The sequence below is a fragment of the Drosophila montana genome, unplaced genomic scaffold, assembly GCF_035044405.1.
Source record: "Drosophila montana isolate Dmon_TW-CO22-7 unplaced genomic scaffold, ASM3504440v1 contig_2482_1, whole genome shotgun sequence".
Lineage (NCBI taxonomy): Eukaryota > Metazoa > Arthropoda > Insecta > Diptera > Drosophilidae > Drosophila > Drosophila montana.
In genome coordinates, this window is record NW_026997352.1 from 221,455 (window position 1) to 248,883 (window position 27,429).

Genomic DNA, 27,429 nt, shown 5'->3' on the forward strand with positions numbered 1-27,429 from the left:
CGCAGCTTGCAGCACTAGCACATTTAGTGTGTTTCCATTTGTTGCACTTTACAGCACTGTGCAAACGTTTAGCAAACGGTCACTCCAAAACGAGTTCGCATTTTTACTTTGAGTTAATTTGCCTCGATTTTTGTTAATTGTAAAAAAAAAACCAAACATTTTTTAAATCAGAATGTCGAAAGCACATCCGCCAGAGCTGAAAAAGTAAGTACTTAATGGCGCCGATCTATAAGAATTACTAAATGCATGTCCCCTCTCTCAGGTACATGGACAAACGCATGATGCTCAAGCTGAATGGCGGCCGAGCAGTCACCGGCATCCTGCGCGGCTTCGATCCATTCATGAACGTGGTGCTCGACGATACCGTGGAGGAGTGCAAGGATAACACCAAGAATAGTATTGGCATGGTGGTACGCTTAAACGCCGAATCGAAATATACATATACTCATACTTTGATTACTTTCCAGGTAATTCGCGGCAACAGCATTGTCATGGTCGAGGCGTTAGATAGAGTCTGATATAGAACGTTTGCCCTACCTCAGCATTATCCGCCGGATAATGAGTTAAATGTAAACTATTTAACATACAAACTAGTCTTAAGGCTCTAACAAAACATTCATGAACCCCTCATGTTCATCAATTTTAAATACATTTTTTGTAAACAACAACAACAAGCACAACAAATTGGTGCTTCAAACAGCAATTATTTTAATCTCTGTTAAGGGCATACGCTTATAATATGCGAAAATATTATAATTATAGTTTTTCTTGCAAAATTCAAAAGCGCAAGCAATTATTTACTTACTAGTCTCGATTTTAGCTGATTGTGATCAAATGGAAAGTTGTGCACAGCTTTGGTAATTCTCTTATAGGAACGAGGCATTCGCTGTCTTTTTCCCAGCGGGCTTTATGACTATGTCTAGCAATGTTTTACGCAGACATCTTTGATTTCATAAATCATATATATTCTTAATCAGTATCCAAAGCAGTCAGTACAGCTTTTGTATCTGTTTCTATTTAAACTAGTCCCGTCATGAGAATTTACATAAAGACCAACGTTCCGACATTCCCGAGATCAGACAACTGACATAGGAACGATTTTTCGTAGATGTCAACCATAATTGGTATTTACGAAATATGCCATGCTCCTTGGACAACTTTCAAGATATTTTCTCATAATTTTAAAAATATATTAAATTTGATTAAGGACACAATTTCCTATGATAATTCCTATGGCAACTGCATGGTATAGTTGTCCAATACGAGATGTCGACATATAATATATAGCCTGCAGCAAAAAATCGTATATATTCCCAGTTTCTTCGAAAGTTTATAATGCTAGCCTAGTTCGCTAAGGAACAGGCAGACGGATGTGTCTAAACCAGATTATATTTATATACTAATGAAGAGTAGATAATTTATGGCCTCGTCGCGAGCTGCTTCAATGCGTTTCACATACGCAGTGGATACGGCAGAGACGGAACGACGATCTGTGCAGCCTCCAACTCGACATTATGAGGCGCCTTGGTCTCATGTGTTGCCCAATTCACAGGCTTTACTTTGAATTCCCAAATACATAGTAAAGGCTTCGCTTTGGCAAAGAAAACGATTTGTTACATATTTACGCTTGTTTTTGTAGACTTTAGTGAATTGTTTTTATATTCTCGTTTCATTTGTGTGCAAACAAAAAACTCTTACAGTATAAGCCTAAATTGGTTTTATAGACTTGGGATTGGTTCTGTGCGGTGTCCAGGCACGGGTACACAATCAATTTACTTGGAAATAACAATGGGGCCAGTCTGCTTGGCGGCGTCGCGCTGCTTAGCCACAATCTGGTTGGCAATGCGATCCAAATCGCGCTGTCCAATCGAGCTCAATTTGCGGCCACCCTCGGGGTGCTTCTCGACCAGGCGGGCATGCTCAAGAGCCTGCAGCGCCTTGCGGGCAGCACCATCAGCGGCACGGCAAAAGTGCGATGGATGCACACCGTTGCGCTTGCGACCACCGTAGATCTTGGTGATGGAGCCAACGCCAGCGGGACTGCGGTGGTACAGGTGACGCAGAATCGAGGCGCAACGCACATAGAACCAGTCGGGATCGTAGGGTGCCAGTTCCTTGAATTTGGCTGTCTTGATGATGTCCATCTGGTCGGGCACCTTCAATTTGCCGGTCCTAAAACATTTTTTATACATATGAATATATCAAGATTTATATACAAACAAACGCATTTGTGAGGTTATGTACGCACAAACGCAGTGTTGTGCAGTGCCTCCAAACTCACTTCTTAAGGAAAACTGCGACCGCCTTGGTAACGGCATGCTGGTCAATATCCTTCACTGTGACACCTGGCATCTAGAATATAGCACAAATACAAACATTAAATAAATTTAAAAAAAAAAGTAATACAAAAAACACGTTGCGATTCGCAAACGTACGCACACACACTCGCACGCACGCACACATGCAAACAAAGACAACAATATTCTGCGAATTTCAGCGCATGTCGCTTTTTTAACTATTTAAGGTAAGTTTTAACATTTTTAAGTTATTCAATTGCAACATTCACTCATGCACTTTAGTGGACACACATTTTCATTTATTGCCTTGCATTTGCAGCAATAATTTAACAATAAAAAAAATATATTCACGTAAACGAACGCGAGCACTACCTTGCTAGTCAAAGTCAACCGGAAAAAAGAACAAGACGCTCGAAGTTGGCTGCGGTTATTGTCGATGACAAGGCTGCCACCTAATCTGAGCAAATTGCCAGTGCTGGAAATGTCAACTCACTGTATATCGATATATCGATATATATATACACATCGATGGAAAGTCAATCAACGGTATTTTTTTGAATACATAAAAAAAACGCATACTTGTTTACGTTATTTATTTACTTTTTGAAGCATATTTAAATTTTAAGAATAGTTGCTTTTAGTCTGTCGTCCTAGCGCTCGGTGCAGTCAAACTTTTGCCATGCCTCCGCAAACGACTTGACCTTTGCAATGGAGTTTTGCTCCTTGCGCGGTTTGCGCCACGAATTCGGATTAAGCTCCAACATGCCACCAATAATTTCCTAAAAATATCAAAAATAAATAATAGAATTAATATAGTTAAGCAATGTTTGCGTGCCGTTCGACAAACCTGTGCATAGTTAGCTGGAAAACGTTCCTGATCCTCGATGACATGAGCAAAGCCCGCGTCCATGCCGAAGTTCACCCACAAATAGGGCAGACCCTTGGGTATGGCAGCGCGCAGGGACTTCTGTCGCAGTGATATCAGCTGCTTGTTAATGCACCACTCCTGCTCGGATTCCTCGATGGCCTTCTTGAAGTAGAAAGGCGCCATCTCAGCCCGCGACTCCGGTATGGGTATACAGTGGACGGTGAGATGCGGTCGCCGATGCAGCTTGTTGGCAATCTCATAAAAGACAACATCCTTGCGTTGCGCGGCAAACATGCGGGTCAGTGCCTTGCGGAAGTTACTCAGCTCCTCCCAGGCATCTTCGTCGAGCAGTGTGCAGGCCGAGACATGCTGCATGGCTGTCAATATGCAATGGCCGCTCTGCAGACCCGCGTGCCAGGGCAGGCTCAGATAGATCTTGTCACCCATGGCAACCAACAGCTGCTTGTCCAGCTTGGTCGAGTCGAAGCAGCGTTCACAATTCTCCAGCGTTGCGGCCAGTTTCTCGTGTTCCCGTATCGCCTGCTGCAGTTCACGCTTCTCGGCATCAGCCTCCGAGATGTTCTTGCGCACCCGATCCGCAAATATGTCCTCCAGATCATCATTGGGATTCTTGTGCTTCGATACGATATCGGCGTACTGCAGATTTGACTCAGCGGCGGTCGCATGTTTCTCACGCTCAAACTGCAAATAATGCATCGAATTAGATCTTTGGATCAGCAGCAGGATCAAGAAAAACAAAAATATAAACAAATTACCATTTGTTTGATATCATAGCGATCATCGTCCGCAAAGTAGCGCACCCGCTGCCCATCCACATGCGTGTCCACCTTCTTTTGGCCACGCTTCTGTCCCTTGCGTCCGCCGTATAGCGAATTGGGATCTGCCTGGGCAGCTGTCGAGCGCGACTGCACGAGTGGACGCACATTGCCGCTGGCATCGGTGCGTGTGAGCAGCACGTGATCGCGTTCCTGCTGCTGCTGCGATTTGCTTGGCTTTCCAGTTGGGCGCTTGGCAGCTGCAGCTGCAGCTGCTGGCGCTTTGCCGCTGGCCAGGAGCTCGGCGCGTAGGTTTCGTGCGGTCTCCAGCTGCCTGTTGAGCTCAGCCGCCAGTTCGGATTTGCCCTTGAGTTCGGCTTTAATGGCCTTGGCGGCCAATTCATTGATTTGCTCATCCGTCAGATGCGTCGGCTCGGTTTCACTTTCCTCGCCGGAGGTGGCGTCCGGAGAAGCAGGTGAGGGGCTACGCTTCTTTCTGCTGCTGCTGCTGCTGCTTTTGCCGCAGTCCTTGACTGTTCCGGGCTTTTGCCAGCTACGCATCGTGCTGCCACGAGGCTGTTGCATTGCACTGGCGCGGCTGGCTACGGGCGCATCCTCTTCATCGGCTTTGGGCTTTTGAAAGCCCGGCAGGCCGGTGCCATTGCTTTTCCAATAGGGATTCAGCTCGTGGCAGCTTTTGGCCGGGTCATAGGCATCGATTTGCTGCAACTTCTCGTTGGGCTTGGCTGGTTCCTTACGCTCCTTGGAGTAAGTTTTCAGCATTAGAGCTGCGCTGTCCGTCATCCAGCTGTCCCGCTGCACCAAAGTCTGTGCGGCCTTTGGTGCATCGGCGGCGACGCGCGCACTCTCCACCCACTCGTCAGCGCTGCTGTCGCTCCGCTTGCGATTCCTTTTGGTTTTCTTGTGGCGGCTGCGCTGCTTTCTGTCCGAGCCAGAGCTAGAACTGGAAGTGGAGCTATCACTGTCGCTGTCGCTGTCCCTGTCGCTACTGCTGCTGCTGCTGCTGTGTTTGCGTTTTTTGCGCTTCTTTTTAGATGACTTCTTCAGTTTTGTCGACTTTGCTTTGGACTTGTGTTTGCTCTTCTTTTTGCTGGACTTCTTTGACTTGCTGCTGGCTGCCTGGCTCAAGTTGTCCAATTTGTTAGCCACCGCTGGCAGCATCCAATTGCTTTCGCCGCGCAGCTCCTTTTGAATTTCGCGTTTGTTGCGCTCCTCCGCCCGCAATTTTGCCTGTTACAAGGTTTTAGATTTATTACTGTTTTTTTTTTTTTTCCAATCCTTTTTTTACCTGCTGCAATAGTTCAGCGCGTGCTTCTCTGAGGTCCTGACGTGCTTTCTCCTTTTCACGCGAGCTTTCGAATTGTATAAAACTCATCTTTTGTAATTATTTTATTAGCTACAATTAACTCAAGTTAAACAAATGATGCACAGGTAAACAAACCAACAAGCGCTACCGCACTTTCTGTTTACGATATACAAACAGCTGACCGGTCATAATATATCGATAGCACATTTATTAATCTAAGTGGTGTAAAAACATGTCACTAAATTAACAAATACGAATTAAGGTTATAAATAAATAAGAATAAGCTTGTATATTTAATTAATTTGTTATTAGGTAAGAATCAAATCATCTGAAACCGAGCGAATTTTTTTGGTTTCCAAGGCTGCCACCTAACCAAATTAATTTGTACCATAAATTTAATAAGACTACAACTTCAACCAATAAGTTTTCAATTTAACCATTGGTCACGTTGATCTTCAGTGCTTACATAAAATTTTATAATAATTTAATTGTATATATTTGGACAATATTTATATTTTATGTAAAAAGTGAAAAAATGTACCAATGTAAATATATGTATGTGTACCATCGCAAACAAAGTGTGTACCACATGTAACAACTGTGGCTGCAGGTGGTTGAAAGTTTGCAAATTCTAAAATATCGCCCAAAAGTATCGATATGTTCAATATCGTATCTGCTCGTAATCGTATGTAGCAGTTTTTTGTCGTTATCGAAATCGCTATTTGCAAACGCAGCTGTTACCAATTTTTGTAGCTCAGCTTAAGTTAATTTTTCCGGCTGGCGAGCTGACTTTAAGCGAATAAATTATGCCACTGTATGAGAGCGTAATGCAAGAAAAACCACCAATTGTCCTGGACATTGGCACTGCCTATACCAAGTGAGTAACGAACAATTCAAACACGAATCTACTTTTCGTCTGATGATATCATCGCACACCCTTACAGGCTAGGCTTTGCAGCGGAGGCCTATCCACGTAAGATTATACCCACGACGGTGGTGCTGACCACAACGGGCGTGACGAAGCGACTCTTTGACTATGTGGGCACCGAGCAGCTGTACGATCAAATTGTGGACTTTCTGCAAACCATATTCTTCAAGTAAATCCATCATCAACAAGTTGTTTTCCGTTGTTTCGTGGGAAATGTAATTAATTTTTGATTATTAACAGGCATCTGCTGGTCAGTCCCAAGGAGCGCAAATTTGTGATTGTGGAGAACATATTTGGGCAGACGATTATACGGGAGACGCTGGCGCGTGCGCTCTTCATTCACTTTGATGTCTCCTCGGTGCTGTTTGTGCCCTCCCATCTGATAGCGCTCTCCACGCTGGCGGTGCCCACGGGCCTTGTTGTGGACATTGGGTACAGTGAGACAACCATAATGCCAGTGTTCAGTGGCGTGCAGATACTGTCCGCATTCAAGGATCACAGCTACGGCAGCAACGCTGTGCATGATGAGATCAGACGTCAATTGGTGGCGACGGGCGTCAAGGAGCCGCTGCTAACGCCCAGCGTGCTGGAGGATATCAAGATACGCACCTGCTTTGTCAACAGCTATGAGCGTGCCCAGGCGCGTGCCAGTAACGATCAGACGCAGCCCCCGCCGCCGCCCAGCGTAGACTATGCGATCTGTGATGGCGATGCGGCAATTAGCATACCCGGCACCGTTCGGGAATCGGTTTACGAGCTGATGTTCGAGCAGAACAATGAACGTGATAGCCTGCCGCATCTGATACTGCGCGCCATACTCGACTGCAGCATGGATGTGCGGCGTGCGCTGGTGGAGAGCATATTTGTGATTGGCGGCGGTGCCATGGTGATGGGCCTCCTGCCACGCCTCAAGCAGGAGCTGCAACAGCTGCTGGCCAACGACAGCTACTACACAGAGCGTTTCCACGGCGAGCTGCAGTTCAAGTTCTACAATTCAATTGGCAAGCAAAACTTTACAGCCTGGCTGGGCGGCGCCCTGTGCGGCGCCACGGATCTGATACAGACGCGTTCGCTGTCCAAGGAGTCGTATCTGCGGAATGAGCATGTGCCCGACTGGAGTAATCTGTGCGATAATAGGCATGGCGGCTAATTGAATGGCACACATCTATCTATCTATCTATATATATACAATATATACACACACGCATATTTTATTTCAAAATTGCATTCATGTATTATATATACTCTTTATATACTATTAAATTGTCATAGGCTAAAAGTGAACTTCGAGTAGGAAAAAATTGCATACGAGTATAAAAAATGTTTCATATTGCGCTTAAAGCTACAAATTTCTTATGAGATTATTGTGCATCGAGAAACTCCATGTATATGTATATATCAATATATATGTATATCGTCTGTTTGGAATAACTGGCAAATTATGCAAAAGGCTCGTTTGAATCGTGTTGATTAGGAAATGCGTTTTTTAAACAATTGCTTTTTATAATATACTATATTTAAACACGTTTTAAGCAGCTGCTAATTATTTATTTTAACCCGTTTTTTTTAGAGATCCCTAAATATGGGATCCTCGAATAAATGTCTGTACTTTACGGCACTTTGTGTCTTTTATTTTTTTTTTTTTTTACTATTTTTGTATGGTTTGTATCGGTTTTGTTGTTGTGTTTTTTATTTCAGTTTATTCTCGTGTTTTTGTTTTTCTCTCGTTTTATTCGCTTTAAAAATATAATTTCAGTTTGAATATTGTAAAATATACTCGCATTGTATTCTGTGAATCCCGATGTATGTGTGTGTGTGTGTGTGTGTGTGTGTGTGTCCATATACAAGATGCATATTATATAATAATAACTCCTGTCTTATTAACTAAACCCTAAGCGTAATTTCAATATTACTTGAAAATATCTATATATATATATATATATATTCATAGTAATATTTAAATATATATATAAATACAATATGTATACAATATTTGTTAAAGGGCATTCTTCGTTTTTTTCGCTTTTCGTTTTTTTTTTTGTTTTTGTTTTTGTTTTTTTCGAATATACAAATTTGAATATTTTGTTGGCTACATGGTATAAAAAATCGGGCTGAACTATGCTGCGACGCCCTCGCAGAAACGAGACGATCTTATTGCTTTTCGAGCATTACTTGGTGTTTGTTATTGTTATTGTTGTTATTGTTGTTGACGTTCTTAACTATTCTTAATTTTGGTTTTTTTTTCCTTTCGTTTTCGTGTTTTGTGCAAAAAAAAAAAAATTAACAAATTTTGGAACAATAAATAACAAAGCTGCTGTGGCGCCTAACAAGTGAAAAACTGCATGCCCAGAGGGGCGAAAATGGAAGTAATAAAAAGCAGCTGAAGGTGTGAGAGGGGGGTGTGAGAGGGGGGTGTGTGTGTGTGTGAGGGGGGAGGGGGGATATGTGTGGGGTACAGCTTACGCACAGTGCGCCTGAAGGAACTTAAACGTTAGATGTTACACAATAAATAATAGCAAAAAGTTAATATATGTATATATATATATATATATAAAAAAAAGGTGTGTGTTTGTGTGTGTGTGTGTGTTGCAAGACTTGTCTGCGGCAAGCCTTGAGAGCACCGCCAGAAATCGTGGCTGCAGTTATTTGGGGGGGGCAGACGCTACCTGCTGCCGCCCCAGGCTCCGGTTTCGGCTCCGGGTCCGGCTCCGAGTCCGGCTGCAGCAGCTGCTGCTGCTTAACTAGTTTACAATTAATTTATGTTCAGTCGTCGCCGCGGCGGCACGGCATCGGGACGGCTCCTCCGCCGCCTCCTGTCACTTCTCTGTGCGGAAGAGCTTGCTCAGATTGGCGTTCTGATTGCTGTCCATGATGTCGCCGGTATTGGTGCTGGCATTCTTTTGGCTAACTGGCTGCATCGGTGGCAAGTTGGCGATTTGCACCTCGTGCCGGAACAGCTGATTGACGCTGCGCCCGACCAGCTGGGCGGTTAGCTTCTTGAATATATCCTTTTTGGCCCGATCCACCTTGTTGCCCTTGACGGGCGCCACAGAGATTTTCTCATCGAACTTTTGCACATCCGCCGCATTAACGCTGGGTATATGCTGCAGTACATCGCTCAGCACGGGAAATTTGGGCCGCAACAGCTCATAGAACTGGACGCCGAGTGTAATTAGACCGGATTGATTGGCCTCGTGCTGGCCATGCACCTGCATGCCCTGGAGCACAGCTGTAAATGCGCTCACAGCCATATTCTCGTCCATTAGCTGCTCGGCGGCCAGGAAGCGCATAACGGGCGCCGCTATATTCACAGCCTTCATGTTGCACATGCCATCGTTCCAGGCAATCGCCTTCAGCAGCGTCATCAGGATGTAGTTGCCAATAAGGCCGTTGCGCAGCAGCTTGCCACCCAGATCGCTGATTATATCCGAAAGCAGGGCGGATTGTGCGGCACGGGATTGCGGTGCACTGTCCATGGAATGCTCTTCGTTCTCCATGGCCACCACATTGGCACCGCCGACGGCGTTCACATGATCCGCACCGATTTGTCCGCCAACTAGCGCGATCTTCAGCACATCCAGATATTCGCGTGTGAGCGTGCGATTTAGCTGATCCTCGAGCACCTCCTGGGTATCGTTGACCTCACCGTTTAGCTGGCCGGACTCGTACAGCGATGATATGTAGATCCAGCGACGGGTCAAGCGCTCGCACATCAGCGGCGTCAAATGGGCAAATAGCGGCACCAGCACCGGCTCGTAAAAGGTGGGCGGGCACGAGTAGACGAAGGGCTTGAAGAAGACACGTATGATGGGGCGCATGCGATAGTCGGGTATGATGTCCATGCAGCTGAACACATTGCTAATGATGGCATCGGACAGGCCCAGCAGCTGGTAGAGATCACGGCCCAGCGAGGGGCCAGCCGAGCCCATCAGATGGTAGCAGCCCTCGATGACCAGGGTCATGAATGTCTGCATTTTCTCAAAGGCAGTCGGTTCCTTTTTAATGGTCGTATCCAGCGGATCGGCCGGTATGGCGCATATGCCCATCAGCAGCTTCTTCTCGTGCTCCAGCAAGCCGTGTATATTGCGATAGCCCTCGGAGAGGCCGGCCAGCGCTTCCGGCCGGAACAGCTCGTTCAGCACACGCATCAGGCTGAGCACATGCGAGAGCAGCGGCACCACGTGCTTGGTGGCCGGATTGCGGCATATCGGATTGCCCAGATCGGTGCAGCCGATGACAAAGCCGCCGCGCTGTGCACGATCCGGATCATCGGGCCAGGTGCATCGCTTGACCACGCCCAGGACCACATGCAAGGCGTCCAAAATGCGTGAACGATGCACAATCGATGGATCGCTGTCGAAATCATAGACGGGCGGCTTATCCAGGCCGACAAAACGCATGAATTCCAGCGGCGATTTAAAGGCCTCGCCAAAGCTCAGCCATTCGGTGCGCTTCTGCTGGATAATGTGCTCGATGAACAGGGTCTGTCGCTCAAAATCGCAGAAATGATTCGAGATAAGGATGAGCGCCTCCTGCAGTGTGGTGCGCATCATACGGCAGAGGTAAGGCGACGATGGCTCCTTCAGGAGACACTCGACATGATTGTTGATCTGATCGAACACGGGCAGCAACAGCAGAGGATATTTATGCGCCAGCTTGACCAGCAGCGAGGCGGCATGACGACGCAGATTCTTGGCCGACTTCTGTTGCACCTTTTCCAGCTCGTTGGGCGGCTTCAGGACCAAAGCACGAAAGATTTTGTCGAGAACGCGCGGCAACAGCGCCACGCCGCTCATCGCGACACAATTGTTGGGGGTCAGCTGGCACGAGGACATGCTGAGGAACACAAACAGCGCTGATATGCATGAGAGTAATATGGAATAGATGAGCGGATTGCTGGTCTCCAGCTTGACGCACTCCTCCAGCAGCCGTAGGCCGCCGGCTACAGCTGGCCGCTCGGCTACAAGCAATATGCGACTGAGGACACCGTCGAGCACACAGACAAGCGCATCCCATTCCAGGTAGATGGGGTCCAGCACGCTGCAGCTCATGTTGGCGATTTCCCGTTCGCTTTGGGCATGACGCAGACGCAATTGCAGCCACTGCTCGCAGTAGCCGTAGGTGATGAGCGGCAGCACGAGCGTGGCCAGGCGGAATATCTCCAGGAAGTCGGTGCGACAGCGAAAGAAATAAACCGCAAACTCCTCCTCGCTGTCGTACTCCAGGCGTATGTAGGCCTCGGTGCTGTGGGGCGCTGCATCCGGCTGGCCCGGCACACTGCACGGATAGGGTATTTTGACAATGCGCGGCGCTATGGTGTGTATGAGCTTGGGAATGTTGTTGACCATCAGAAAGTCCTTGGAGCAGCCCTCATGCTTGAGCAGCAGCTGCCAAATTAGCGCAGCGCCATGGGCAATCGTCAGCGATGGATGCTGTACGAGCAACAGCAGGATTTCAAACATAATGTCCAAATGCGCCGGTCGTTGTGTGCCCTCATCCTTGCCCCATAGCGCCACCAATTGCTGCACCATGCCATTAAGCACCTGGATCAGTTTCTTTAGGAAGTTGTGCTGCTGCTCAATGGCCTGGGCGCTGCCGCTGTCCGCCGGCATTTGGCTGGCCGTGTATATGTAGCGCAACGGCTCCTCGCCATAGAGCTGGAGCAGGGGCTTGCGCTCCTTGGTCTGACCCTTGCGATTTGTGATCTGTGCGAGGCACTCGGCGGCATTGCACTGGAATGCTTTGTCGTTAAGCAGAATGCATAGAAAATGCATCAGTTTGCCATTGCTGGACATGATGTGATTGATGCTGACCCACTCCACGAAGCCGCTCAATGTCAACAGCACCATCTCGACGACCCGGCTATGCGCGTTCGCCTTGTGATAGTTGCCCAGGCGCGTCGTCTCACGGAACGCGTTCACATGCTGTTCGACGAGGCGCAGGAAGAACTCGAATATGTCGTTCATATTGTTATTTAGCGCCTGGTACATGTCCTTGCGTCGCTGGTTCGATTCGATTGTCTGCAACAGTGCCACGTCCTCGACAAGGCGCAGGAATACCAGAAGAACGAGTTCCGTTTGTGCCTCGCCATTGTTGCAGGCCTGAGACAGTTCGGGCAACAAATCGGACCATTGTTGCGGCCATTCGCGTTTGATCATCTCGACAATGATGCGCGAAAGGGCGTCTTTTAAATGCAGGAGGCTGCGATCCTCGGCGGGGCCAACGCCCAAGTTTAGCATCTTGATGGCATTATCCTTAATGTAGACCTTCTCCTCGTGCGTTATGCAATTCCATTTAAATTTGATTGTGTACTCGATTAGCTGCAGCCCAAAGTGACGCACCTGCTGATTGAACTGGACTGAGCTGGCCAAATAAAGGCCCACCTGGGCGCACAGCGGCGACTCCTCCTTGAAGCGCTCACAGGCCGTGTATGCCTCGAGGCGTGCCTGCTGCACGGTCAATGGGTGCATTATCAAATCCACAGCCTTGGCTAGTTCTGCGGCTAGCGCCTCCGTAACGCCATGCTGGGCCATCCTCTGTGTATATATGTATTATTTAATATATATCGTTCGATGTTCGCGGTCGGTTCACCTACAAAAAATATTACAAATTAATGTTGCAATCAATTCAATTAAAAATGCAATTCTTTTGCGGTGTATACCCTATCCAAAGGGCAATTGCATTTGGTCACGAAATGTGTTACACATTCAAGCTGGCAACTTCAACGGCATAGCTGATCGGCAATTTGGAAACGAATGTGTCTTCTTTAAATTAAAATCAAATTAACTATTTGAATTTTCAGTATTTTCCGGGATATCCTGAACAAAATCTGCGAAAACATGCTTCAATTTCTATTTACAAGGGCACAATCAGACGATTGGGATGTTTTGATTTTTTTTTTTTTTTAACAAAACGCATATGTTACATATTTGCAAGGGTATTCAAACTTCGGCAATACGCAGCTAACTGTTCTACCTTGTTTTTTTTATAATTATCTCTCAATTTTTACGAGTGTTGGTAAATGGTTGCACTTGTATTGGCGCACATTTAGCTGCAAAGCTGTTTCTCCTTCACGCTAAGCTTTGAATAGTGTCCGTATGCGTGTATGTGCATGCGTGTTTGTCTAAAGTAACGGAAATGCTGCCATCCTTGCCATTTGCTCGAATGTTTACACTGTTTATGCACACTGTTTATTGTCTTACCCGGTTTGCCGGTATTCGATCTAAGAGTTAATGCTCAATACTTCTGCTTCTTGTTGGCTTGGCCGCCGCCTCTGTTGCGCGCGCGTATGTACTTTCGATTTTTGTGTTGCTGCTGCTGATGTTGTGCGGAATTTTTTCGCCAATGCGGTTAGGGCCCCCAGACGTATGCGATTGCGATTAGCTGCTTAGCTGCCGTACTGTCGTGTCGGTTTCGCTCTTTGTAATTTATATGGCTTACAAGTTGGTATTTAAGTCGCATTCACACGTATCGCAAACCAGAAGCCACATTTAAAATATAATGTGTTTCACATTTGAAATTATTTGAGCTATTAAAAATATGTCTTTTTCCGGGGGGCTACGTTTTTGTCTGCAAGGAACGCAGCATGCTGAGTCGATTGCAAGTTTAGTGCGATACACGATGAATCGATAGGCTTGTTGAGTGTACACAGTGTTGCTCCATGATATTCGCAATGTTGCGAAAAATTATTGAAATGGATTTGGTGGGCGTTTCAAATGTATAAATCAACGCACCTCAAGCTTTTTAATGCAATATGAACAGATATTGCTGTCAGCGAGCTTATATGACAATTAATCACATTAAGGCCTATATCGATAATTTAACTTTTGCTTATTAAGTGCTAAATTGTGTATGAGTTTTTTTCAATTTTTACAAAAAGAATTTTTGAACTGCTTAAAGCGCTTATTCTTATTTATAATAATATATTAATATTAATTTTTAACAATCGCGCCTCGTCGGTAGTTTACATATCGCAAAAATGCCTGTGCATAACCGGCGATATAACCATCTGATCGTTTCCCAACACTGTTTACTGCCAGCGTCTGGAGCCAAACAAAACAACAACAACAACAACAACGGCCGGCATGTGTGCAAAAATGTCAAAGCGAAGCGCATTGCCGAAATATTAAAATCTAGCTAGCTAGAAAAACAAAATCAATTCAGAGTTTTATCTTAAATAGAGTGCACAGAAATCACATCAAACTTAGCTGCCAAGTGAATTACACCCATAAAAGTACCATCAATTTTCATTAATATTCGATGCAAATATCACCATAATTAGCAATGGAGTGGCACGAAATTGGCTTGATTGATAACCGAGCATCCAAGTTCCCGGAGCGCTCCATACCAGGATATGAGGAGGTGTTTTGCAAGCAGATCGAAGAGCGGAGCATCGCAGGTAAGTTGTTTGCTTAAATGCATGTATGTATATATATGTACATATATATTTTCTTGGCATTTGCAGCCGATTATATTGGCGGCATCATAAATGACGGTAGCTGGGGCTGGCTGACGCGCCAGCATGCGGATGCGGCCACTATTTTAATATGTCAGCTGAGCAATGGCTACCGCGTGGCGAGCTACACATTTCTGCGCGAGAATGAGCGCAAGATAAGACAGCGCAGCAGCATACGCTGCGTACAGGAGCTGTTTCCGACTGGCATTGGCCGCCGCATACTGTTGGCCGTCTGCATTGAGATACTGCCGGGCAAGACACAGCTGGCCATCTATACGCCCACAAATAGTCAGGTGCTGCGCTATATTGACCTCAATGCGGCCGGCATTAGTGCCCGCTCGATGACCTTCCTAAACGAGCGCCTGTGCGCGAGCACAATTTTGAGTCAATTCGATGGCTGCCTGGCGCTGGGCACAGATGCCGGCACCGTGTTGCTAATGGATGTCAACGCCAACCAAGCGATTGCCAATCGCTCCACAAACGTTGTGCTCCCGGATAGCGAGGTTCAGCGCTGCGATCTTAGGTGCGTGTCCGTGCGCGATGCGGCCGCACTGGAGCGCTTGGACGCGAAGATGCGACGTTGCCGACAACAAGAAATCCATGTGGCGCTCGAGTTTGATATGCCTGTTGCGGCACGGCCTGCCATTACCAGCATGATACCGCTGCCGTTGATATCGGGCTTTGCCGCCGGCATGCAGGATGGACGCATCTGTGCCTATGACCTGAGACGCTTGCAGCTGGTGGCACAGCTGCGTATGCCAGCCGATCAGCAGGCGGCGCCCGTTGTTGGTCTCTGCTGTATTGAGCCGCCGGATGATCCGCAACCGTGCTTTTACATATGCTCCGTTTACAATCCGGGCGATCATCTGATGGCCTCGCTGCACTCCCTCAACTACAGGCGCTCCGCACTGTCAGTTGAGAATTGTGATTTTGATTTGCGCGACTTTCAGAGCGCCACCACGCGCATCCGCCTCGCGCTGGACAATGGCAACTGCTCGCTGATGAGCTGCGGCACAGCCTCCACATTTGCGCTCTCCGGCGACTATGGCACCATATTGACCGCCATCAGCTGGCACTCGCACACGGATAATAGAAACAAGCTCATATTGTTCGACATCAATCAATGGTACAAGGATGAAATGCCAAGCTCGCCGCGACCGGACGAGAAGCTCGACTACCTATGCGGCTTTGTGTTCAGCGGCCAGTACGCTGCCCTCAGCATGCAGCTGGACTCGCGCTCCATTATTCCCTTTATCTCCATGCAACGTCATGATGACTATTACTATCCCAAGGCACTGTCGTTCGGTGAGTTGTCCTTGAAAAGCATTGAAAGCACGTTAAACAGCTTAAAAGCTATCTTAAAAGCTATCTTAATTTCATTTACTTCATAATAAGGCTTACTTAAAGCTTATCTATAAAGAGCTCGTGTATCTAAAGCCCTCAGCACGACTAACTTGCCCTTATGTTGATTTGATTCAGCAGCTTTGAAGAGCTTTCGACAGCCTAAAAAGCATTTGATTTAGTTTTATTGTTTTAAAATAACTTTCAAATCATATTTTCAGTAAGAGCTGAAAGCTTCCTAAAGTCTAAAGCTCAACTTGCTGCAGCTTAAAAGCACATTAAAACACATTAAAAGCCGCTTGAAGATTTGACTCTTAAGCTTTAAAGCTTTGCAAGCGCATTAATTGAGTAGATTGATTAATTAATAGAAAATCTTGACTAACCGCTGCAATTCTTCGCTCACTCTCAGATTGCTTCCTGATGACAATTACGGGCTGTCGCCACTTTGAGTATATGGGTGTCCAGCGTCGATTCTTGAATTCGCTGTACTACAACAAGGGCAATGTGTTCCTTAATCCGGAATATTATTTGGAGGAGATCATAGAGCTGCGCTTGTTGCCGCAGTTCCATGAATACGATCCAAATGTATCGTTCTCCCGGGTAAGTGCAAAAGATTCATTTTGCGCTGCATTCACTTAACCCCTGCTCCGTTCCTTGTGCAGCGCGAAATGTACGAGCTGCTGCTGTCGATGGGACTGGAACAGGATAGACTCTGGCTGCTGAACAGCTGCGCCAGGAACTGCATGGACGGCAGCTATCTGTGCAACATGATGAGTCCCACCAAGCTAACCCTGTCCATCCTGACCAACTGGATTGTGAAGCGTGCCGGCCAGATCAAGACACGCTGCTCGGAGCTCTGCCAGGGCATCTTTGACTACGGCGGCTATGCGCTGGACGAGCGCGAGCGCAAAGAGTACCACGAGCTAAACGGCCAGCTCTTCAAGCTGCAAAATCTGCAAGCCTTCCTAGTCCGACTGGGCAAAGCACGACTCGGCCACGAGATGGTCGAGGATCTGACTGCCACAGAGCGAGCGCTAACCGTGCTCTATGAATACCAGCGCATACTCTACTGGCTCATCGATCGGGCCATTTTGCCGGAGAGCAGCGAACAGCAGCAGCAGCCCTTGCAGCTCATACGGCGTGAGTATGCCGAACGTCGTGCCAGACAGCGACAGAATCACATCAAGCTGTACATTGACGAGCAGCTGCATCATTCCGGCTTTAAGGCCGCGCTGCAGCGCCAATGCGATCAGGATGGGCTTTATCCGCCGCGCACGCTGCAATCGTTGATGCGCCTTATGCTGCTGCCCGATGCCAAGCTGGAGCACAAGCACGAGCTAATGTTGTATGTGATGCACGATGTGGAGGAGCTGCTCGTGCCAAAGCGCAAAAGGTCCCTCTATCAGGACTTTGCCATGGCCTTCGGCATAGCCGAGCCGCTGCTGAAGTGCGCGCGTTCCTTCTGGTTTCTGGACAAGAGCGATTACGAGGTAAGTCTTGATCATTAATCAATCAGTCGTCTGTTCTTTTTATATACCTGCCTCGCTCTAATCAAAGTCTTGCCTCTCTCATAATCACCCTCTTTCTCTCGCGCTCGCTCAGCAAACGATCGACGTGCTGTACAGGGGTCGCCTCGGTCACAGCAGCTACACGGAATGGCAGACAAAGCAGCTGATTGAGACACTGCTCGCGCATAGGGCCAACCAGGAGGCGATGCAGGTGGTGCACATGCCGCCTGGCTTCATATCGTCCGAGCTAAAGCTGCAGGTGCTGCTGGCCAATAATAATATACCGGAGGCATTTCATCATGCCCGCATCTACATGGACGACGATGGTCGACCACTGCTGGAGCGTTTCTTCCGCCATTGCATTCTCAATGGCAAATTCACGGTGCTGGCGACATTGTGCCTGCGGGAGCACGAGGAGCAGCTCGTCTATCGCCAGCTGCGCCAGTGCAAGACACGCGCCACGGACTGTGTGCAGCTGATACTGTTGCTCAAGCGCTGCAAGTACATTGAGGCCGTGTCCTTTATGGATGAGGTGGCCGCCGAGCGTGAGCAGGGACCCAATGATGAGACGAGCGGCATATTGTCCGCCTATCGCACGACCATGGCGCCCGTAACCCAATCCATAGCTGGCACATATTTTCGCATACGCGACAAACTGAATGGGGATCAGCTGAGGAATCCCTCGCCGGAGCCGTTCAGCTGCCAGCTGGCCAAACAGAACGCCAACGGCCAGCTGGGCAACATCTTTCAGAGCTCCGCACTGAGCGCCCATTGGGCCACACGCTATGCCAACGGAAAGCAGGCGCAGACGCTGAACAGCCGGAACATGCCGTTCCTGCGTAATGCCGCCCAATCGGTCAAGGATGTGCCACAGCTGCGTCGTCATGTGCGTCCCACCCAATTTCAGTATGTGGAGAAGCGTATGCTCAATCCGAATCTGGCTACCTGTAGCCGGGATGTTGTGCACCAGCCCTCGAAGCGACCGCGCCTCGAATTCGGAAATGCGATGGAAACCTTTGTCCAGCGTTCACTAGAACTGGCCGAACAGGAGTTGGAGCCGGAGCTGGAGCAGCAGCCGTCGCCAATGCTGCACGACGAACGCGAGCTGGCTGCGCTCTTGGAGCCGCCGGCCTATTTGTTGCCCAAGTCAGCGCAACAGCAGCCGGCAGCAGTCGCTGTCCAGGAGCAGCAGCGTCCCACCATACTCAAGCGGCGTCGCTCCAGGTGCCAGTCATCGCAGCCCCAGGTGGCGGAGCGGCAGAGCTTCAGCTTTATGCCGCCCATCCCGCTGGATGATTTTGCGCGCGCGGGCAGTGACCAAGATGTCGAGATGATGGTGATGGAGGAGGTGGAAGAGGCGGAGGAGATGGAAGAGGAGGAGGAGGGCACTGATGAAATATTTGTGGAAATTGATCAACAGCCGGCCAGTCCCAGTCCCAGTCCCAGTCCTAATCCCAATCCCGAGGAGGAGCAGCAACAGCAGCCCAACGACTCCGGCTCCAATTCCGACACGGACTCCGAGTATCTGTCACCGTTGGCCTCGGCCAATGTGTCCTTTGTTGATCCCAGCCAGGAGCAACGTGCATCGATGGCGCCGCCAACTGGTCCACAGCCTCGCGGCTCCTTGTTGCTGGCGCGCAGCAGCCAGCAGGAGAGCAGCGGCTTCGGCAGCTTCGCCACGATCCACATGGGCAGTACGACGGGTTCGCTGCAGCTCAATGAATTCGTGCCGCCCGTTTGCTCCTCGAAGATGTGCGAGGTGGCCAGCACGAGCAGCCAAGTCAAGATCTCGGAGCGCACAACGATTTGCGGGGACATGGATGAGCCGAGTGTGGGCACATCGCCTACGGCATGGTCCATGCCGTCCACATTGCTGCAGCCAGCGACGCAGCCGCAAATGCTCCGCATGCTGGACACCACACTGGGCATGTCCAGCTATGATATGACGCTGGCGCTGGAGCAAGCGGCTGAACAGGAGCCACAGCTGGCAGAGCAAACGAAAACAACAGCAGCTACGACCTACATAGACTTGGATGATGATGAGGAGGAAGAGGAGCAGGACCAGGACCAGGAGCAGGAGGAAGATGAGGAGGAGCCGGTGCAACAACAACAGCCAGAACCAGAAGAGGAACTAGAGGAGGAGGAGGAGGAGGAGGAAGAGGAGCAAAGCTCCCATTCCAGCACCGAGGAGCCCGCCACCCTCAACTACAATCGCGACTCGCCCAGCTACAGTGTCAGCAGCGAGCTATCGGACATGTCCTCGTCGGGTGTGGTCAGCACACGGCAAACGCGTCAGGATGCTCCGGTCTATTCGATTGTTGTGGAGTCCACCAATTCGATCAGCAACTCCCGGTCACCCACCTCGCATACGCCCACCTCGTTTCTGCCCAGCGATACGAACGTCTCGCAGACATCGAGTCCGCCACGTGCGGCACATGGCGGCGCGGCGGCGGGTGGTTCCAATCGTTCGCTCTATCGTGCCAACAGTCTGGAGACGGTGGATGACCTGGACACCACCAAGGGCTCCTTGGAGGAGGACGACGATTTGGACGAGGAGGACGAGTGCGTCATTGCGCTCGATGGCACCGAGGTGCGCGGCTACGTGGCGCGTCCAGAGCCGCTGGCCGCCTGCAGCAGCGCCGAGCTGTTCGCCTTCAAGCAGCAGGACGAATCCGTGCCGACGTCTACCCAAGTGCCATGCCCCTCGTTGGGCGCGACGGCCAACAGCGACTCGTATACCATCAACTTGGACAGCTTGGATAGCGCCGAGGTGCAACCGTCGATAGCACCGCCAACTGCACCAACTACAATTGTGTTAGTTACTCCATCGGATGCCGGCTCCAGCAACCAGTCGGTGGCCACGGTCGCCTACAGCGAACACAAAGATCAACTGGAGATGGTTGTGCCCGCTGTCAAGGTGACAGATCACGACGCCGATCTGGTTATGGATGTGGATCAGCCCATTAGTCTTGATTCCGATGTGGAATTCGATCCCTGCCTGACCCTATCCGATTCTGAGCAGGCGGAGGAGGTCGCGGGGGAGGAACCGGTGCGCGTCTCTGTGGCAACATCCCTGCCCACAATTGAAGAGACTTCCAGGCAGCCGTTGGTGCGCATCAAACGCACACGCCAAAGTTTAACCGGAACACCGCCGGTGCCGGAGCGCAGTATACGGCTGCGCAGCGATGATCAGCGTCGCAGTGAATCCTCCAATCGTAGTACACCGTCACCAGTAACCGGACGCCAGCTGCGTTCGCGCCGCCGCAGCAGCAGCGCGCTCAGCGAGGAGCAGCTCACGCCCGACACGGGTGCATCCGCAACGCCGCCGGTGGCACAGCAAAGGCAAAGGCGTTTGCGAAGCAATGATTCAGTGAGCAGCATGCGTCGCGTTTTGCGCGGCAGTTCCTTGCCGCCCATCTCAACGGTGCCGGTTTCCACGCCCAAGCGGCGACAAAAGCTGTTGGCCCGGCCCTTGGAGGCAATTGAGGAGGCTGGCGAATCGCCTGCATTGCCGCGGACACGTTCGCGCACACATCTGAGCCAGCTGGCCAGCAGTCCGGCCGTGGGCAGCTGGGGCTCCGTAGCCGTCGCCGTCGCTGGACAGGAATCAGACAGCGGCACGCCCACACGTAAACCTCGCAGCTGCAGTGAGCCGCCTGTTTTATTGGCAGCAATGCTGCCGGCCAAAGCCAGACGTGGACGCAAGCCCAGCGTCAGTGAGGAGCAGAAACAGGAGGTGCCGCCAGTCGAGCCCAGGAATCTGCGCAGTCGACGCAGCACCTTGGAGGTACCGCCAGCTGAACAGCCGCCTGCACCATCAACAACAGACGTGCACGAAGGTAAGTGTTTAGCTTTCATTTGCATAAACCTTAACTTAAACACAATTTCACATAGTTGCAGTTAGCGACGCCTCTGTGCCGCTCAAGAAACGGGGGCGAGCCAAGAAGTAGAGCTGCATTCACACACACGCACACACACACACACACACAAACTTACTTATTTAGCCGAAGTTGATGCAAAATTTACATTTGCCTGGAATTTTTATTTTATTATTTTTTGGTTGTTAATCGGATTTAAATTGCCAAGACGCGGCAAAGTTATATTTGAAGCATCTGCAAGAGGAATTTCAAACATTTTAAATGCGAATAACTGTTGTGTTTGATGTTGCCCAATCGTTTGGCAGTTTTAAACTTCATTTGTTACACGGCCACGATATATCGATAACAGCGGATTTCGTTGTTCGATTTCTGGCGAAATAATCGATTGAACACATCAAACACGACAAAAATAAAAATCTATTAAATATGTATTAAAAAGCATTATAGTTATATACAATTATATACAACAGTTGAAAACATAAACGTTGTCATTGGAGGTCAGGCAAACTTATAGATTTAGCGTGTCAATTGGACATGTCTATTGACATGAAGATTTTCAATGTGAATGTGTTTTTGGCGTTGCCAAAACATTTGGCACAGCTTACCTGCATTTGTTACAATACAACGATATATCGATAACAGCAATGGGATCAAAGATCGATTGAGCGCAGGGGAGACGTTAAGTTTAAATATATTAAATATGTATTCGAATTCTTTATAGCTATATACAAATATATACAACTGTTTAAAACATAAACGGCAACGGGGCGGCAAGTGGGACATCATTAAAGCTAAACACTTTACGGTGGATGTCGTCTAAAACTACACAGATTCCTACATATTTAAATTTAACGGCTATGCTTATTGCTTATTTGTATTAGTGGGGGCACTGGGACTGGCATGGTTTTGGGTGGTCTAGACCAACGTGGACAGCTCATGCAGCGAAATGGTTATGTTGCTCATGTCCAGCGTGGGCGGTATGCCTGGACTGACCGACCCGCTAGCCTCGCGTCCCATCAGGCAGCTACCATTGGCAGCAATGGCAATCGGTTTGGGTGTTGGCGGCGTCGCCGTCGCCGGGCGCACCAGGAACGGCGAATTGATGATGCCACCGATACCATTATTATTGGCGGCGCACAGCAGCGGGTTGAAGCTGCCATGCGAATGATTGGGCGAGACGGGCGTCACCGATGTGGGATGATGATGCTGCAGCATGGAATGATTCTGTTGTCCATAAAGCGGCATCACCGGCTGGCAGCCGGCATTGTTAAATAGCTGAACGGGCGGCAACTGCGTCGCCGTTGATAGCAGCGACATGTTTAGCGGCACCGGCGGACTCCGATAGCTGATTGTCTTCTCCTTTTGCCACACGAACACGTTGTGAACCATGGCGCCGCCGCAGAAGACAATGCCCACGCCGATGAGGACGCTCGTGATGATCGCCGGCGTCGAATGAAAATGATTGAACGTGTACAAAATGATGCCGGTAAGAAATACGGGTATGGAGATGAAAAAGCCGCTGACAGCGCACGTGCGACTCGCACTCGACTTTTCCAAGTACTTGTTGTCCCGGCCATCGAACATGGGTGAGCGCAACAGCTTGACGGCAAACAGGAATTGTATGGCGCAAACGAGCAGGCAGCAGAGATTCAGGGAGAGCGACAGGGCGCATAGCGCCAGAGTCACATCATACACAATGATGAAATCCTCGCTGCTGATGCTGCGCGTTAGCGCATCCTCGCGGCTATTCGGCGAGATCTTTAGCAGAAAGATCAGCGAGAGCAGCGCCAACAACAGGGAAACTGCAATGAAAATAATAAGTGAAATATAAGTATAAAATGTTGGTAGAAATGAAAAACAATAAAATGCTAGGATGATACTGTTCAGCTTTTCAAAATCAACTGACTTGCGCATTTTGGAATAACAGGCAAATCAAAGAAAACTGTTAGCTGGCAACGCTGCCACAACACATGGTTATTGCTGTAAAACTGCCGCAAAGTGACAGCTTTAAATAGGCGATAGGCAATTGCACAAAATACACTTTAATTATGCGCTGCAAACAACAACAAAAGGTAAAAAAAAGCAAAGTGAATTTGTTTAACAGCTGTGATCGTCGAGATTAGTTGAACGGAGAATTAGATGGCAGCGCTGCCAGGATCGCATATAAAAATGTCGCTAATAAATGCCAAAAAGTGCTGCCACTCACCCAAACAGAGCAGACCCAGACTGGTCAACACTTCGCGCGGTCCTGGGCCATGTTTTGTGGGCTTGACACTCGCCTGCAGCACAGAATTTGGATTAATGCCCAAATTGTTGCAGTGGCTATAATTATGCATGTTGTTGTTGCTGATATTGTTAATATTGTTGTTGTTGTTGTTGTTGTTGTGCAGTGGATGCTGGGGCAGGTGTTGCGACTGCTGCTGCTGCTGCTGTTGCTGCTGATGGCCGCTGCTGCTGCTGCTGCTGGCCAGCATATGCTGATTCGTGTAGGTGTGATGATGCAGACTGTTCCCATTGCAATTGCCGTTGGGCGTCAGCGGCGTTAACGGCTTCATTGGCGCCGTTGCAATATTCAGCAGCGTCGACCCATTGCCAACACCCCCCCGCACCGCACCGTTCAGCAGCGTTCCGCTGCACGCGGACGCATTCAGCGCGGATATATTGAGCGGCTGCGGCGGTCGCAGGTGTATATTGCGTGCTGTGCTCGCCACGGCAGCTGCTGCCGGTGTTGGTGATGCGCCCGCCGCCGTTGCTGCTGCCGCCGCTGCTGCCGCCGCCGCTGCTGCTGCGGCTGTTACTGCCGCTGCGGCTGCGACTGCGCCTGGCACGGGGCTGGTGGCGTTTGTGGTTGTTGTTGTTGCCGCCGACGCTGAGGGTGGATTGCTGCTGCTGCTGCTGCTGCTATTGTGGTTGTTGTTGTTGTTGGTGTTGCAATTGCTGTTGTTGCTGCTGCTGCCGTTGCCGTTGGCCGTGCGCAGCAGCTGGCCGTTGACGGGCGCCGCGGCAGTTGCACTGCTCGCATTCGAGGCGTGCTTCAGCATTTCCTGTCCAGCTAGTTGTGCCCTGCTTGCTCTTCTTCTTCTTCTTCCTTCTACTCAACTACTATGCTTGGCTGCCGGTGGCACCTGCGGCTGCGACTGCGGCGGCTGCTCCTGCTGCTGCTGCTGCCTGGCTAAGTCTGCTCCTCAACGCTGACAGTTCCACGGGTTGGTTCACATAATGATTGCCTTGTGCCGCGGTGTCTATGCAACTGAAACGATATAAATAAAAATAAAGCAATAATTACTATAGTGATAATAATTATATTACTAATATTAATAAAATATAGAAAGTAAAGCATGATTGATTGATTGATCGACTGATTGACTGACTGATGGACTGTCAGTTTGATCGACTGACTGTCTGATGGACGGACCTTCTGTCTGATTGACTGACTGATTGTCTGATCGAAGGGATTACTGTCTGATTGACTGACTGACTGCTTGATTGATTGTCTGATCGACGGACTAACTGTCTGATTGACTGTCAGTTTGATCGACAGACTGTTTGATCGACGGACTTACTGTCTGACTGACTGACTGTCTGATTGTCTGATTGACTAATCGACGGACTGTCTGATTGACCGATTGCTTGATTGACCAACTGACTGACTGATTGATTGGTTACTTAGTTTTTTGTCCAAGTCTTTTTTTCTCAAAGATCTACGTGAAAATTGATTTGTGCCGTGTTTCATGCTTATCGCAAAATCCGCAACTGCTTGGTGGAACTTCCCTAAAACCTTGATTGCAATTTATTGTTTTTCATCCGAACGGATTTAAACCTATTTGGCATAATCTATATAAACTATACAAAATAGTTTATGGATAAAGATAAGACATAAAATTTAAAGGGCAAAATTTGACCTGTGCAAAGTAAAGTAATATCCACCTGAATGAAACTTTCTGTGTTCAAATGGTTAAATTAGTTAATAAGTAAGGCCTCAAACTAGTTTCCCGATAAGCTGGCTTAATAACTTCACGCACCTGACCAAGATATACCCAAAATCGAATCGCCATTTCACTGAGTTGTTCCCCAGTTCCCCACGCCCGGACCCCACTCATTTGGCCGGGCACCGTTTTAATGGCTTTCTTCAGAGTTTTTTTTATCATGCAGCCCAAGGCTGGGCAGATGCTCAGATACTTAGATACACGTACTAAATGCAGAACCATTCGCACGCTCAGCTAGAGCTGGAAATTGCCACAAGAATTAAGTGGCCAAAAGCACGTAGAGTCAAGTTACCCAACCGATCCATTTAAATATGAACTGACTTATACTTATACTTAAGCCCACGTAACTTAATAAGGTTTCAATAATTTGCCTTTATCCTTGGCGAGTTTATGTGGAAAACACAATTCAAATTAATTAAGCACAATTTTTAGCTGACCGAAGCCAGTTCGTTGTCTTCTCTGTACTATATACCCTGCCAATGGGTATTATAATTTGTTCAAGACTTCAAGACTAAAAACATCGAATGACTATATTATATATCTACCAGTAAATGAGTTTTTGTATTAATGTTTGATAAAAGTCTCGAAAACTATTTAACTACATCGTAGATCGTATTATACTATATCGAAGTTTAAGTTCTTGCAGTAGTAACTATTTTCAGAGATCATCAGCCACAAACAGTTTAAATTTTAAGCTTATATGTATATATCTTGTCATCTCAAACAAAGTTTAAAGCTAGTTCACTTATTTTTAGCTTCTTTTTGTTTAACAGCGGACTAAGCTACCGTTTTTTAAGCGGCGGCTGGCAACGCTGATGCGGGAAGGTTGCACGCGAACCGTGAACCGAACCAAGGACAAGTTGTTTTCGAGCCTGCAGCCCTGGTTATAAGCTGCATACGTCCCATGGGAGCAATAGTTATTTATCTGCTCGACAAGGGTATTGCAACTTCGACCAACTGCATATAACAGTATTTTCTCTCGTCTTTCCTTTTCGTTTTGTTGTTTTACACGAATCCGCAGATGAGTTGAGGCGAAATTTTTGATTGCCTTGCAATTTGGCACATGCACAAAACACCGAAAAAAAAAACAAATATAAAAAAGTGTACAAATATGTACATATGTATGTATGCGTGTGTACATATGTATGGTAAACACTGCAATGCAATTTGGCGAGTTGTTAAACAAGTTTACCTTTTTGTTATTTTGTTATATTTTTGTTTGTTGGTTTTTTTTTCTTTAATTTCCGTTCGGCGGCTGTGACATTTGCATAGCCATGGCTAAGATAATTAAAAAATGCCAAAATCTGCGGAGCCAGCAATTGAAAATGTTGAAATGAAAATGTATCGATGAACGGGTCTAGGCCAAGCTGGGCCACAGCAGCGGCATTTTCTGGCCAAGAGACGTGGTTCGAAGCGCGACGCAGCGGGTTTGAGGCACGAGCAGCAACTGGACGACGGAGCAAAACAAAACGGCCAAGCGGAGAGACAGGCTGCCGTGCCTGTGTGTGTGTGTGTGTGTGTGTGTGTGTGTGTGTGTGTGTGAGAGAGAGAGAGAGTGTGTGTATATGTGTAGCTGGAGCGGGCGACAAGTGAACGATGAGCGATCAAGTGACAAAGAACGACTATCAGTCGCCGTCGCCAGGTCCGCAGTCGGCATCAGCCGTTGGTTCTAGCCGCAGGGGCTGCCGCTGCTACTGCTGCGTCCACTATTCGCATAACCAGTTAACAAGACAACACACACACACACACACACACAAGCACAGACACGAACACGTGCGCATGTGTGCGCAGGGAACGAGCCACAGACGCTGGGCGTGAGATAGAGCGAGCGCGCGAGTTGGACGCAAGGCTGACGCTAAAATAACAAACAGCACCGCCGCACCGTGGTACACATGCGCCTCTTTCTTGGCAGCATGCGTAGCTTAAGTTCATGAGCGACTGAGCAAACGAGCTGGATCGTTCGAATGACTGAAAGTGTGACCGATTTGTTAGTTCACGATTTGTAAATGAACAATTGAACTTATTCACCAATTGGAACTCAAAAACACAAAATACAACAAAAATA

The 27,429-nt window shown here is 48.4% G+C and overlaps 7 protein-coding genes across 7 annotated transcripts; 3 read left to right on the top strand and 4 right to left on the bottom strand.

The window, feature by feature from the left end:
- The first annotated feature begins 46 nt into the window (after window positions 1-46).
- SNRPG (small nuclear ribonucleoprotein G) lies at window positions 47-703 on the top strand. The gene is made up of 3 exons (XM_064682662.1): window positions 47-204; window positions 263-410; window positions 468-703. Exons 1-3 carry the CDS (start codon window positions 173-175, stop codon window positions 516-518), a joined length of 231 nt encoding a protein of 76 aa, XP_064538732.1. The 5' UTR covers window positions 47-172; the 3' UTR covers window positions 519-703.
- Window positions 704-1,620: 917 nt separating this feature from the next.
- Window positions 1,621-2,755, bottom strand: RpS19a (Ribosomal protein S19a). The gene is made up of 3 exons (XM_064682688.1): window positions 2,670-2,755; window positions 2,282-2,352; window positions 1,621-2,172 (listed from the first exon to the last, which is right to left on the bottom strand). Exons 2-3 carry the CDS (start codon window positions 2,350-2,352, stop codon window positions 1,773-1,775), a joined length of 471 nt encoding a protein of 156 aa, XP_064538758.1. The 5' UTR covers window positions 2,670-2,755; the 3' UTR covers window positions 1,621-1,772.
- A 118-nt stretch (window positions 2,756-2,873) lies between these two features.
- On the bottom strand, window positions 2,874-5,430 carry LOC135428615 (CWF19-like protein 2 homolog). The gene is made up of 4 exons (XM_064682692.1): window positions 5,251-5,430; window positions 3,942-5,192; window positions 3,145-3,867; window positions 2,874-3,076 (listed from the first exon to the last, which is right to left on the bottom strand). Exons 1-4 carry the CDS (start codon window positions 5,335-5,337, stop codon window positions 2,948-2,950), a joined length of 2,190 nt encoding a protein of 729 aa, XP_064538762.1. The 5' UTR covers window positions 5,338-5,430; the 3' UTR covers window positions 2,874-2,947.
- Window positions 5,431-5,979: 549 nt separating this feature from the next.
- On the top strand, window positions 5,980-7,814 carry Arp10 (Actin-related protein 10). Its single transcript, XM_064682703.1, has 3 exons — window positions 5,980-6,145; window positions 6,213-6,365; window positions 6,437-7,814. The coding sequence occupies exons 1-3, from the start codon at window positions 6,075-6,077 to the stop codon at window positions 7,344-7,346; spliced, it is 1,134 nt and encodes a 377-aa protein (XP_064538773.1). The 5' UTR covers window positions 5,980-6,074; the 3' UTR covers window positions 7,347-7,814.
- Window positions 7,801-13,782, bottom strand: Ranbp21 (exportin-5-like protein Ranbp21). Its single transcript, XM_064682701.1, has 2 exons — window positions 13,399-13,782; window positions 7,801-12,787 (listed from the first exon to the last, which is right to left on the bottom strand). Exon 2 carries the CDS (start codon window positions 12,727-12,729, stop codon window positions 9,013-9,015), a length of 3,717 nt encoding a protein of 1,238 aa, XP_064538771.1. The 5' UTR covers window positions 12,730-12,787; window positions 13,399-13,782; the 3' UTR covers window positions 7,801-9,012.
- Window positions 13,783-14,256: 474 nt separating this feature from the next.
- On the top strand, window positions 14,257-21,861 carry Elys (elys). The gene is made up of 6 exons (XM_064682699.1): window positions 14,257-14,594; window positions 14,661-15,956; window positions 16,402-16,592; window positions 16,655-17,482; window positions 17,595-21,339; window positions 21,395-21,861. The coding sequence occupies exons 1-6, from the start codon at window positions 14,480-14,482 to the stop codon at window positions 21,448-21,450; spliced, it is 6,231 nt and encodes a 2,076-aa protein (XP_064538769.1). The 5' UTR covers window positions 14,257-14,479; the 3' UTR covers window positions 21,451-21,861.
- A 201-nt stretch (window positions 21,862-22,062) lies between these two features.
- On the bottom strand, window positions 22,063-26,812 carry LOC135428625 (myosin-G heavy chain). Its single transcript, XM_064682702.1, has 3 exons — window positions 26,557-26,812; window positions 23,585-24,628; window positions 22,063-23,180 (listed from the first exon to the last, which is right to left on the bottom strand). Exons 2-3 carry the CDS (start codon window positions 24,417-24,419, stop codon window positions 22,294-22,296), a joined length of 1,722 nt encoding a protein of 573 aa, XP_064538772.1. The 5' UTR covers window positions 24,420-24,628; window positions 26,557-26,812; the 3' UTR covers window positions 22,063-22,293.
- Window positions 26,813-27,429: the final 617 nt, after the last annotated feature.

Coding starts and splice junctions, on each gene's coding strand:
- Arp10 (XM_064682703.1), top strand. CDS start 6,075: ATGCCACTGTATGAGAGCGTAATGCAAGAAAAACCACCAATTGTCCTG. Junction 6,146..6,212: donor ATTGGCACTGCCTATACCAA/GTGAGTAACGAA, acceptor ACACCCTTACAG/GCTAGGCTTTGCAGCGGAGG. Junction 6,366..6,436: donor CTGCAAACCATATTCTTCAA/GTAAATCCATCA, acceptor GATTATTAACAG/GCATCTGCTGGTCAGTCCCA.
- SNRPG (XM_064682662.1), top strand. CDS start 173: ATGTCGAAAGCACATCCGCCAGAGCTGAAAAA. Junction 205..262: donor CATCCGCCAGAGCTGAAAAA/GTAAGTACTTAA, acceptor CCCCTCTCTCAG/GTACATGGACAAACGCATGA. Junction 411..467: donor AGAATAGTATTGGCATGGTG/GTACGCTTAAAC, acceptor ATTACTTTCCAG/GTAATTCGCGGCAACAGCAT.
- Ranbp21 (XM_064682701.1), bottom strand. CDS start 12,729: ATGGCCCAGCATGGCGTTACGGAGGCGCTAGCCGCAGAACTAGCCAAG.
- LOC135428625 (XM_064682702.1), bottom strand. CDS start 24,419: ATGCTGAAGCACGCCTCGAATGCGAGCAGTGCAACTGCCGCGGCGCCC. Junction 23,181..23,584: donor TCTGGGTCTGCTCTGTTTGG/GTGAGTGGCAGC, acceptor TTTTCATTGCAG/TTTCCCTGTTGTTGGCGCTG.
- LOC135428615 (XM_064682692.1), bottom strand. CDS start 5,337: ATGAGTTTTATACAATTCGAAAGCTCGCGTGAAAAGGAGAAAGCACGT. Junction 5,193..5,250: donor GCGCTGAACTATTGCAGCAG/GTAAAAAAAGGA, acceptor ACCTTGTAACAG/GCAAAATTGCGGGCGGAGGA. Junction 3,868..3,941: donor GCTATGATATCAAACAAATG/GTAATTTGTTTA, acceptor CATTATTTGCAG/TTTGAGCGTGAGAAACATGC.
- Elys (XM_064682699.1), top strand. CDS start 14,480: ATGGAGTGGCACGAAATTGGCTTGATTGATAACCGAGCATCCAAGTTC. Junction 16,593..16,654: donor CAAATGTATCGTTCTCCCGG/GTAAGTGCAAAA, acceptor TTCCTTGTGCAG/CGCGAAATGTACGAGCTGCT. Junction 17,483..17,594: donor TGGACAAGAGCGATTACGAG/GTAAGTCTTGAT, acceptor GCGCTCGCTCAG/CAAACGATCGACGTGCTGTA.
- RpS19a (XM_064682688.1), bottom strand. CDS start 2,352: ATGCCAGGTGTCACAGTGAAGGATATTGACCAGCATGCCGTTACCAAG. Junction 2,173..2,281: donor GTCGCAGTTTTCCTTAAGAA/GTGAGTTTGGAG, acceptor AAAATGTTTTAG/GACCGGCAAATTGAAGGTGC.